Source organism: Pseudorca crassidens, chromosome 1 (assembly GCF_039906515.1).
Source record: "Pseudorca crassidens isolate mPseCra1 chromosome 1, mPseCra1.hap1, whole genome shotgun sequence".
In the NCBI taxonomy this organism is placed as follows: domain Eukaryota; kingdom Metazoa; phylum Chordata; class Mammalia; order Artiodactyla; family Delphinidae; genus Pseudorca; species Pseudorca crassidens.
Window position 1 is genome coordinate 100,595,613 of NC_090296.1, and position 12,899 is coordinate 100,608,511.

General features: G+C 39.4%; 1 protein-coding gene across 6 annotated transcripts in view; it reads right to left on the minus strand.

Moving 5' to 3' along the window:
- Positions 1-12,899, minus strand: part of DMXL2 (Dmx like 2) — a 162,644-nt gene that overhangs the window by 43,974 nt on the left and 105,771 nt on the right. For all 6 annotated transcript variants that reach the window (XM_067747048.1, XM_067747035.1, XM_067747046.1 and 3 more), the window contains one exon: positions 4,194-4,363. In XM_067747048.1, coding sequence (XP_067603149.1) covers positions 4,194-4,363 — 170 coding nt within the window. The remainder of the gene's footprint in view (positions 1-4,193; positions 4,364-12,899) is intronic.

Consider the following 12,899-nt stretch of genomic DNA (forward strand, 5'->3'; position numbering starts at 1 on the left):
CGCTCTTCATCATGGTGCGCGGGCCTTTCAATGTCACGGCCTCTCTTATTGCGGGGCACAGGCTCCAGACGCGCAGGCTCAGTAGTTGCGGCTCATGGGCCTAGTTGCTCCGCGGCATGTGGGATCTTCCCAGACCAGGGCTCGAACCCATGTCCCCTGCATTGGCAGGCAGATTCTTAACCACTGCGCCACCAGGGAAGCCCTCCAGTATTTTTCAATCAAATTCTGACAGTTCTGAAGGACTGACACATTCTTTCTGGCATGTAATTAAAATACAGGTGGTTGAAGCTCCATTATTTTGAAGGGCTTTCAAATTTTAGTTCTTAGAAATTCCATGAGAAAAAGCCTTAATGAATATATAATTCCCCTTTGTACCATAACTGATAACCTCCTTTGAGCCATATGACCAAAGCTGCTGAATTTATAAAGAACCAATCAACTCAATGTAAGTTTAAAAATTATTAAGCCAGTAACACTGTTGTACATAATCATACGGTTTTGAATACAGTACCATACAGATCACATATTTCTCAAAGATACTGATATAACCTCTGCAAATAACTAAGTTGAGAGGTATAACGATTAAAAACAATGGATGTTTTATTAATGAACACTGATGGTAGAGCAGGAAGCCACCAAGGCATGGTGAAGAGGGGTAAAGACACCTAAAATCACATCACAAAAATGCTTTTATTCCTCTTCCCCTTTTTAAGTATTTTCTCTGCCTTCAATCATTTAACTTAGTACTTCAATGTTTAATAATTCTTATAAGAATTTTTATTCATCTTCAGCTAATGAGTTTTTGGGCTGGCCAAAAAGTTCCTTTGGTTTTTAAGTAAAAATAAAATACACATTTTTCATTTTCACCAAGAATTTTATTGAACAACGTATTCACTGTTTTGTTCTACTACCTTCTGCCAGTTTTCAAGCAACTTCATAATTCCATCTTCCCAAAACTTTTTATCTTTTTGAGCAAAGAACTGTTCCAGGTGCCTTTTACAGTCTTCCAGGGAATGGAAATATTTTCCATTAAGAGAACTTTGTAAAGACCAAAATACATGGAAATCCGAAGGTGCAATGTCTGATGAATACAGCAGATGAATCAGAATTTCCCAGCCAAGCTCTAACAGTTTTTGCCTGGTCATCAAAGAAACGTGTGGTCTTACATTATCCTGATGGAAGATTATGTGCTTTCTGTTGACTAATTCCAGATGCTTTTTGTCAAGTGCTGCTTTCAGTTGGTCTAACTGGGAGCAGTACTTGTTGGGATTAATCGTTTGGTTTTCCAGAAGGAGCTCATCATAGAGGACTCCCTTCCAATCCCGCCATATAAATAACATCACCTTTCTTGGATGAAGACCGGCCTTTGGTGTGGTTGGCGGTGGTTCATTTCGCTTGCCCCATGATCTCTTCCATTCCACATTATTGTACAGTATCCACTTTTCATTACCCATCACAATTTGTTTTAGAAACGGAACGTTTTTGGTACCTTTCAGTAGAGAATCCCATGAGGAAATACGGTCAGGAAGGTTTTTTTCGCTTAACTTACGTGGAACCCAAACATCAAAGCGATTAACATAACCAAGCTGGTGCAAATGATTTTCAATGCTTGATTTGGACATTTTGAGTATGCCAGCTATCTCCCGCGTGGTATAACGTTGACTGTTCTCAGTTAATGTCTTGAGTTGATCCCTATCAACTTCAACTGGTCTACCCGACCGTGGAGCATCATCCAGCTTCTCGAGAAATCTCCAGCACAAAACTTCGCAAACCACTTTTGACATGTTTGATTAGTCACAGCGCCTTCTCCATACACTGCACAAATCTTCTTTTGCGTTTCAGTTGTGTTTTTACGTTTCTTGAAATAATAAAGCATAATATGCCGAAAGTGTTGCTTTTTTCCTTCTATCTTCAATATTAAAATGGCTACACAAAAATTCACCAATTCTGATAAGCGTTTTTTAAATCCGTGCTGATAATGACAGCTGTCACAATACAATCTAAAAATTTGTTTCGAATGAAGTTGAAGACAACTAAGTGCTACTAGAGCCATCCTACAGAAAAAAACGAATGAACCTTTTGGCCAACCCAATATAACATATATTTCAAGGGAAAAAATTTTACATTTCCTTTTGATTTAATTTTAAGAGATAAATTACTTGTGGAAATAAATCATACGTATATATGAGAAATACTCAATTATAATGACACAACACACTGATGACAAGAAACTGAAGAGACTTTGTAGAACATTTCAGATAAAATATGTCCTCCTCTTTTTCCATTGCTTTGGGATATGAAAAAAATTTAATGGGGACTTCCTGGTGGTCCAGTGGTTAGGACTCGAGTGGTGCTTTCACTGCCGAGGGCAAAGGTTCAATCCCCGGTCTGGGAACTATCTTAAGATCCCACAAGCCATGTGGCGTGGCCAAAAAAAAAAAAAGTTAACGTAGATATTGTGTAATTTATATGCTATAACAATTAATTTCCCTGTACATCAGAAACTACATCTCTTGGTTGGTATGAGAACAAATTCCTTCTTACATCTGCCTATTTTGAGAAGAGAAATACTTACATATTATTGGCAGCCTTACATGTAGCAGGAAAATGACACTTTTACACTTACATTTCAAACTGTGATGTGAGGACCATGAACACCAGAATCACAGGATGCTAATTCAGATGAAGATGCCACAGCCCTACCACCTCCAACCCACTAAATGAAAACTTCTGAGAGTGGAAGTGAGGGATGTATGTTTCAAACAAGTTTGCCAGGTGATTCTTCAAACACTAAAATTTAGAAACTACTACTGTAGAGGAATAAATTCCTCTTGGGGGAAATGAATTCATACTCCACAAATGTAGTATCATTAATCGTACTTCCGAGAATTTCAATGGACTCCTAAAAGTAAACAAAACAATGACAATCCCACTCTCCTAATCACGACAGAGTAGAAAGGGCACAGACTAAATCTAACACTTTTAAATGATGGGAGTTTGGGCTGGTTACCCAACCTCTCTGAGTCGTAGTTCTACCAGGTGGAAAATCGAGATGGTAACATACAGCTGACGAGAAGATTATATGAAATAATTTATGAAAAGCAACTAGAACCAAACCTGGTACACAAAAGGTGCTCAATAATGGTTAGTTTCTGCAACACTGAAAGAATTTTCAGCTTCTACTAAAAATTTTTTAACAATTTTATTTTCTACTAGAAAACTGATTCCAAAAACCCATTTTAAAATTTATAGCATGAGGGGACTTCCCTGTTGGCGCAGTGGTTAAGAATTCGCCTGCCAATGCAGGGGATACAGGTTCAATCCCTTGTCCAGGAAAATCCCACATGCCGCAGAGCAACTAAGCCCATGCGCCACAACTACTGAGCCCACGTGCCACAACTACTGAAGCCCTAGCGCCTAGAGCCCGTGCTCTGCAACAAGAGAAGCCGCTACAATGAGAAGCCCACGCACCGCAACAAAGAGTAGCCCTTGCATGCCGCAGCTGGAGAAAGCCCGCACACAGCAACAAAGACCCAACGTAGCAAAAACAAAATTAATTAAATAAGTTAAAAAAGAAATTTATAGTATGTGTCATTTGCTGCCATAGATATATTCTTCAAGTGCACACAAATCAAAAATTTTTGAATGGTATTTTAAAAGTGCACAGGAAGTTTGGTATTTATTAACCTAGCCATGCAGAGAATCTTTTATATAAAAAGAATGATTTGGGACTTCCCTGGCGGTCCAGAGGTTAAGACTCCACGTTTCTGTGCTTCCACTGCAGGGGGTGTGGGTTCCATCCTGGTTGGGGAACTATGATCCCGCAAGCCATGCAGTGCAGCATGCATAAATGAATGAATGAATGAATGAAGAGAACTTTTTTTCTATGTAATGTATGTAACTGACATACAGTTTGTATTTTCTTAAACTAGGATGCACCTCAACTGATAGCAGAAAATATCTGTTCCATAAATATTATATACTTAGTATATATGGCAAAAGACAATTGATATACTGCTTGGACATTTTATAAAGGTCAAATTTTAGTTTTAAAGGTCCAAAAATTTTTATTTAAGAAGTTCTCAAGATCTCAAGATGTACATACTAATCCCTCACCACAGGTTTTCTGGAAGATAATATCTTTTATGCTTTAAGAAAAGACTTAACTTCAAAATCCAATGAAGTAAAGTTACCTTTTCAATGCATCTTCGAAGAGTGTTAATATTCCTCACCCACCAACCTATTCCCATAGCTCTTAACTCAGACCACTGAGGGTCCCCTCTCTGAATTGCCGGAATCATATTAATCAGCTCTTCCTCAGCCTCAGAATGAAAAGCCCAGGCAAAATGGCAAGTAGACACACCTAAATTAGAAATACAAAATAATAAGTTCCAGAACTATACCAAAACAAAAACAAAACCAATTTTTTACATAATCATGTATTTATTCATTCTGGAAAGAATTTTCAAGCTGAAAAAAAGTATCAAAAGATTTCATCATTCAGGATTTTATAGTATAAGCTTCTACATACGAGATCACCGACAGGATACACAAAACCAAAATCTTTCTGAAACGTATTCGCTGCAAGAATAGAGACACTAAAACTTAATTGCTGGAAAGAAAGATATTTGAATATCAAGCCGTTCATATGTACGTACACACACCAAACTGATCAAGAGTAAAAGCTCTGGTCAAGTCAAAATAGGTTGGTCCATGTACGTGGATGTTGTTTCACAGTGCCACTTGCTTGCAGACCATATCCTTCAGTACTGGATATGGAAAACTGCCCCATTCATCCCTCAGGCCAAGGAGCTACATATCACTTCAAAGCAAGCTTTAAACTTGATGAGAGTTCTAGGGAAGAACAGTCAGGAGGCACATTCCTCTGTCTTTGGTGCCTCAGTTAAAAAGAGTTTAAAGCGGCCTAATTACTGATGGCAAACACTTTTATGCCCTGGTAAAAGACTGACAGGGATCTAGGCTGTATTTAGAGGCAACAAATACGGTTTAGTGACACCCTCAGTGAGTCTGTCAACAGTTGAACAACTGATAACACTTTACTCCACTTAGAGCAGGTAAAGAAGAAACATGAGAGAAGTGAACCAAGGAGTGATGTTAGATAGTGGGAATGCCACTGGGAAGAACCCCAAGGATCCCAGGAAAGAAGCCAGGCTAGTCGAATCAGCCATCTATTAGAATCCCTTTGGAAACAAAGAAATGTCGGAGGTCAATGACGGTCTGATAGCCACATTACAAAGGACTCCCAATGCTGTAAGGCTATCAATATTACCACATATAATTTTTTTCATTAACAACTACTATATAGATTTTCCATATAGTTTAAAGCTTTTCTAACAATTACTGCTTCCCAAAAGTTCCTTCGGAAATTATTAAAAAAACTATTAGGACCATTTTAAATAATAATCTTAAGCCTTTTAAATTCCTCATTGCTAACATTTATATACTGTGTTTGAAATCATAGCACAAAATCAATGCAACAAGCCTTAACTGTCACTATAAATTTAGGGGGAAAATGGACAAAACTTAAAAACATCAACTTGTATTTTTTCAGAACCTAAAAAGCAGATTAATTCTCTATTTAAATCTGTCTGATTCAAGAAATAATCACTGAATGAAATAACTATAAAAAAACTAACACTTTGCTTTAGGAATTGCTATTATAAGGCAATGCAAAATGCACACTTTTGCTGATATAAAAATTTTAATATAAAGTAACAATATAAAGTATATTCTATACCCTTAAATGAAATTTGGTTGATGACATTTTTGGTATGACTAAAAGGAAACAAAAATATACACAGACATGTCAGAGGAACTTGGTTCAGAAAGAAGATGAAAAGATCAGTAACTCTATTTGGAAATCTAACTACTAGAAGTGTAAAAAGGTATTAGGAAGAAAAAACAAGGGGCACCAGCAGGCACTTATTTTTATTTGCCTACCAATGGCAGGCTATTCTTTGCAATATATCTCTGTTCTTCTTAGCTTGTCTACTAGCTACTTAAGTTTTTCCCCGGACCATCACCTACAATAGCAGTCACTTTTCTCATCTCCAATGTTTTAACTGTATCAAAGGGAAAATGGAATTTGACAAAGCTTTAGAAATTTGAGGTGTTTTAGGTCTCCCTAGGCAATATACACAATTGTCATTAAGTGATTCAGTACCATATGACCATCATTTAAAACTAAAATTTTAAAACTAAAATTTGAGATACCACTTTTTAAACCTATTCCAAATGCCATAGATTGTTTTAAATGATAATATCAAGTGTTGCAATGAGCTGAGTTTTGGCATCATCAAATACTGGTTCTGGGACTGTAAATGAGCATGGTCTTTCTGAAAGTCACAATATTTATCAAGAGTTAAGAATTTTCAGGGGAGAGGGGGAAGATGGCCGAAGAGTAAGATGTGGAGATCACACGTGGAACAACTCCTACAGAACACCCACTGAACGCTGGCAGAAGACCTCAGACCTCCCAAAAGGCAAGAAACTCCCCACGTACCTGGGTAGGGGAAAAGAAAAAAGAATAAACAGAGACAAAAGAATAGTGACAGGACCTGCACCAGGGGAAGAGAGCTGTGAAGAAGGAAAGGTTTCCACACACTAGGAAGCTCCTTCCTGGGCGAAGACTGCGGGTGGCGGAGGGGGAAGCTTCGGAGCCACGGAGGAGAGCAGAGCAACAGGGGCGCGGAGGGCAAAGCGGAGAGATTCCCGCACAGAGGATCGGTGCCAACCAGCACTCACCAGCCCCAGAGGCTTGTCTGCTCACCCGCCGGGACGGGCGGGGGCAGGGAGCTAAGGCTCGGGCTTTGGTCAGAGCACAGGGAGAGGACTGGGGGCGTGAACACAGCCTGAAGGGGTTAGTGCACCATGGCTAGCCGGGAGGGAGTCCGGGGAAAAGTCTGGACCTGACGAAGAAGCAAGAGACTTTTTCTTCCCTCTTTGTTTCCTGGTGCGCGAGGAGAGGGGGTTAAGAGCGCTGCGTAAAGGAGCTCCAAAGACGGGCGTGAGACACGGCTATCAGCATGGACCCCAGAGACGGGCCTGAGACGCTAAGGCCGCTGCAGGCGCCACCAAGAAGCCTGTGTGCGAGCACAGGTCACTATCCACACCTCCCCTCCCAGAGCCTGTGCAGCCCGCCACTGCCAGGGTCCCGTGATCCAGGGACAACTTCCCCGGGAGAACGGATGGCGCGCCTCAGGCTGGTGCAATGTCATGCTGGCCTCTGCAGCCGCAGGCTCGCCCTGCACTCCGTGCCCCTGCCTCAGTGAGCCAGAGCCCCCGAATCAGCTGCTCCTTTAACCCCGTCCTGTCTGAGAGAAGAACAGACACCCTCCGGTGACCTACACACAGAGGCGGGGCCAAATCCAAAACTTAACCTCGGAGCTGTGTGAACAAAGAAGAGAAAGGGAAATTTCTCCCAGCAGCCTCAGGAGCAGTGGATTAAATCACCACAATCAAGGTGATGTACCCTGCATCGGTGGAATACCTGAATAGACAACAAATCATCCCAAATTGAGGAGGTGGACTTTGAGAGCAAAATATATTATTTTTTCCCCTTTTCCTCTTTTTGTGAATGTGTATGTGTATGCTTCTGTGTGAGACTGTGTGTCTGTATAGCTTTGCTTTCACCATTTGTCCTAGAGTTCTGTCCATCCATTTTTGTTTGTTCTTTTGTTTTTTTACTTAAAAAATTTTTTTCCTTAATAATTATTTTTTATTTTAATAACTATTTTATTTTATCTTTATTTTTTCTTCCTTCCTTCCTTTCTTTCTCTTCCTTTCTTCCTCCCTACCTCCCTCCCTCCCTCTCCCTCCCTCCCTTCCTTCCTCTCTCTCTCTCTCTCTCTCTCTCTCTTTCTTTCTACTTTTCTCCATTTTATTCTGAGCCATGTGGATGAAAGGCTCTTGGTGCTGCAGCCAGGAGTCACTGCTGTGCCTCTGATGTGGGAGAGCCAACTTCAGGACACTGGTCCACAAGAGACCTCCCAGCTCCACATAATACAAAAAGGTGCAAAAACGACCAGCAAGCTACAGTGCAGGACATCCTATGCCAAACAACTAGCAAGACAGGAACACAACCCCATCCATTAGCAGAGTGGCTGCCTAAAATCATAATAAGGCCACAGACACCCCCAAACACACCACCAGACGTGGACCTGCCCACCAGAAAGACAAGATCCAGCCTCATCCACCAGAACACAGGCACTAGTCCCCTCCACCAGGAAACCTAAACAACCCACTGAACCAACCTTAGCCACTGGGGACAGACACCAAAAACAACGGGAACTACAAACCTGCAGCCTGCGAAAAGGAGACCCCAGACACAGTAACATAAGCAAAATGAGAAGACAGAAAAACACAGCAGATGAAGGAGCAAGATAAAAACCCACCAGACCTAACAAATGAAGAGGAAATAGCAGTCTACCTGAAAAAGAATTCAGAATAATGATAGTAAGGTTGATCCAAAATCTTGGAAAGAGAATAGACAAAATGCAAGAAACATTTAACAAGAACCTAGAAGAACTGAAGATGAAACAAGCAATGATGAACAACACAATAAATGAAATTAAAAGTACTCTAGATGGGATCAATAGCAGAATAACTGAGGCAGAAGAACGGATAAGTGACCTGGAAGATAAAATAGTGGAAATAACTACTGCAGAGCACAATAAAGAAAAAAGAATGAAAAGAACTGAGGACAGTCTCAGAGACCTCTGGGACAACATTAAACGCACCAACATTCGAATTATAGGGGTCCTAGATGAGGAAGAGAAAAAGAAAGGGACTGAGAAAATATTTGAAGAGATTATAATTGAAAACTTCCCTAATATGGCAAAGGAAATAGTTAATCAAGTCCAGGAAGCACAGAGAGTCCCATACAGGATAAATCCAAGGAGAAACACAAGACACATATTAATCAAACTATCAAAAATTAAATACAAAGAAAACGTATTAAAAGCAGCAAGGGAAAAACAACAAATAACACACAAGGGAAACCCCATAAGGTTAACAGCTGATCTTTCAGCAGAAACTCTGCAAGCCAGAAGGGAGTGGCAGGACATATGTAAAGTGATGAAGGAGAAAAACCTACAACCAAGATTACTCTACCCAGCAAGGATCTCATTCAGATTTGATGGAGAAATTAAAATCTTTACTGACAAGGAAAATCTGAGAGAGTTCAGCACCACCAAACCAGCTTTACAACAAATGCTAAAAGAACTTCTCTAGGCAAGCAACACAAGAGAAGGAAAAGACCTACAATAACAAACCCAAAACAATTAAGAAAATGGGAATAGGAACATATATATCGATAATTACCTTAAATGTAAATGGATTAAATGCTCCCACCAAAAGACACAGACTGGCTGAATGGATACAAAAACAAGACCCATATATATGCTGTCTACAAGACACCCACTTCAGATCTAGGGACACATACAGACTGAAAGTGAGGGGATGGAAAAAGATATTCCATGTAAATGGAAATCAAAAGAAAGCTGGAGTAGCAATTCTCATATCAGACAAAATAGACTTTAAAATAAAGACTATTACAAGAGACAAAGAAGGACACTACATAATGATCAAGGGATCGATCCAAGAAGAAGATATAACAATTGTAAATATTTATGCACCCAACATACGAGCACCTCAATACATAAGGCAAATACTAACAGCCACAAAAGGGGAAATCGATAGTAACACATTCATAGTAGGGGACTTTAACAGCCCACTTTCAACAATGGACAGATCATCCAAAAAGAAAATAAATAAGGAAACACAGGCTTTAAATGATACGTTAACCAAGATGGACTTAATTGATATTTATAGGACATTCCATCCAAAAACAACAGAATACACATTTTTCTCAAGTGCTCATGGAACATTCTCCACGATAGATTATATCTTCGGTCACAAATCAAGCCTTGGTAAATTTAAGAAAACTGAAATTGTATCAAGTATCTTTTCCAACCACAACGCTATGAGACTAGATATCAATTATAAGAAAAGATCTGTAAAAAATACAAATACATGGAGGCTAAACAATACACTACTTAATAACGAAGTGATCACTGAAGAAATCAAGGAGGAAATCAAAAAATACCTAGAAACAAATGACAATGGAGACACGACGACCCAAAATCAATGGGATGCAGCAAACGCAGTTCTAAGAGGGAAGTTTATAGCAATACAATCCAACCTTAAGAAACAGGAAACACCTCGAATAAACAACCTAACCTTGCACCTAAAGCAATTAGAGAAAGAAGAACAAAAAAACCCCAAAGTTAGCAGAAGGAAAGAAATCATAAAGATCAGATCAGACATAAATGAAAAAAAATGAAGGAAATGACAGCCAAGATCAATAAAACTACAAGATGGTTCTTTGAGAACATAAACGAAATTGATAAACCATTAGCCAGATTCATCAAGAAAAAAAGGGAGAAGTCTCAAATCAACAGAATTACAAATGAAGGAGAAGTAACAACTGACACTGCAGAAATACAAAAGATGATGAGAGATTACTACAAGCAACTCTATGCCAATAAAATGGACAACCTGGAAGAAATGAACAAATTTTTAGAAATGCACAAGCTGCCAAGACTGAATCAGGAAGAAATAGAAAATATGAACAGACCAATCACAAGCACTGAAATTAAAACTGTGATTAAAAATCTTCCAACAAACAAAAGCCCAGGACCAAATGGCTTCACAGGGGAATTCTATCAAACATTTAGAGAAGAGCTAACACCTATCCTTCTCAAACTCTTCCAAAACACAGCAGAAAGAGGAACACTCAAAACAGTCTACGAGGCCAACATCACCCTGATACCAAAACCAGACAAAGAAAGAAAACTACAGGCCAATATCACTGAAGAAAATAGATGCAAATATCCTCAACAAAATACTAGCAAACAGAATCCAACAACACATTAAAAGGATCATACACCATGATCAAGTGGGGTTTATTCAAGGTATGCAAGGATTCTTCAATATACGCAAATCAATCAATGTGATACACCATATTAACAAACTGAAGGAGAAAAACCATATGATCATCTCAATAGATGTAGAGAAAGCTTTCGACAAAATTCAACACCTATTTATGATAAAAACCCTGCAGAAAGTAGGCATAGAGGGAACTTTCCTCAACATAATAAAGGCCATATATGACAAACCCACAGCCAACATTGTCCTCAATGGTGAAAAACTGAAACCATTTCCACTAAGATCAGGAACAAGACAAGGTTGCCCACTCTCACCACTCTTATTCAACATAGTTTTGGAAGTTTTAGCCACAGCAATCAGAGAAGAAAAGGAAATAAAAGGAATCCAAATCGGAAAAGAAGAAGTAAAGCTGTCACCATTTGCAGTTGACATGATACTATACATAGAGAATCCTAAAGATGCTACCAGAAAACTACTAGAGCTAATCAATGAATTTGGTAAAGTAGCAGGATACAAATTTAATCCACAGAAATCTCTGGCATTCCTATACACTAATGATGAAAAATCTGAAAGGGAAATTAAGGAAACACTCCCATTTACCACTGCAACAAAAAGAATAAAATATCTAGGAATAAACCCACCTAAGGAGACAAAAGACCTGTATGCAGAAAATTATAAGACACTGATGAAAGCAATTAAAGATGATACAAATAGATGGAGAGATATACCATGTTCTTGGATTGGAAGAATCAACATTGTGAAAATGACTCTACTACCCAAAGCAATCTACAGATTCAATGCAATCCCTATCAAAGTACCACTGGCATTTTTCACAGAACTACAACAAAAAATTTCACAATTTGTATGGAAACACAAAAGACCCCGAATAGCCAAAGCAATCTTGAGAATGAAAAACGGAGCTGGAGGAATCAGGCATCCTGACTTCAGACTATACCACAAAGCTACAGTAATCAAGACAGTACGGTATTGGCACAAAAACAGAAAGATAGCTCAATGGAACAGGATACAAAGCCCAGAGATAAACCCACGCACATATGGTCACCTTATCTTTGATAAAGGAGGCAGGAATGTACAGTGGAGAAAGGACAGCCTCTTCAATAAGTGGTGCTGGGAAAACTGGACAGGTACATGTAAAAGTATGAGATTAGAACACTCCCTAACACCATATACAAAAATAAGCTCAAAATGGATTAAAGACCTAAATGTAAGGCCAGACACCATCAAACTCTTAGAGGAAAACATAGGCAGAACACTCTATGACATAAATCACAGCAAGATCCTTTTTGACCCACGTTCTAGAGAAATGGAAATAAAAACAAAAATAAACAAATGGGATCGAATGAAACTTAAAAGCTTTGGCACAGGACTTCCCTGGTGGCACAGCGGTTGAGGGTCCACCTGCCGATGCAGGGGACACGGGTTCATGCCCCGGTCTGGGAGGATCCCAAATGCCGTGCACAGGCTGGGCCCGTGAGCCATGGCTGCTAAGCCTGTGTGTCCGGAGCCTGTGCTCCGCAACAGGAGAGGCCACAGCAGTGAGAGGCCCGCGTACTGCAAAAAAAAAAAAGCTATTGCACAGCAAAGGAAACCATAAACAAGACCAAAAGAAAACCCTCAGAATGGGAGAAAATATTTCCAAATGAAGCAACTGACAAAGGATTAATCTCCAAAATTTACAAGCAGCTCATGCAGCTTAATTACAAAAAAAACAAACAACCCAATCCAAACATGGGCAGAAGACCTAAATAGACATTTCTCCAAAGAAGATATACAGATTGCCAACAAACACATGAAAGAATGCTCAACATCATTAATCATTAGAGAAATGCAAATCAAAACTACAATGAGATCTCATCTCACACCGGTCAGAATGGCCATCATCAAAAAATCTAGAAACAATAAATGCTGGA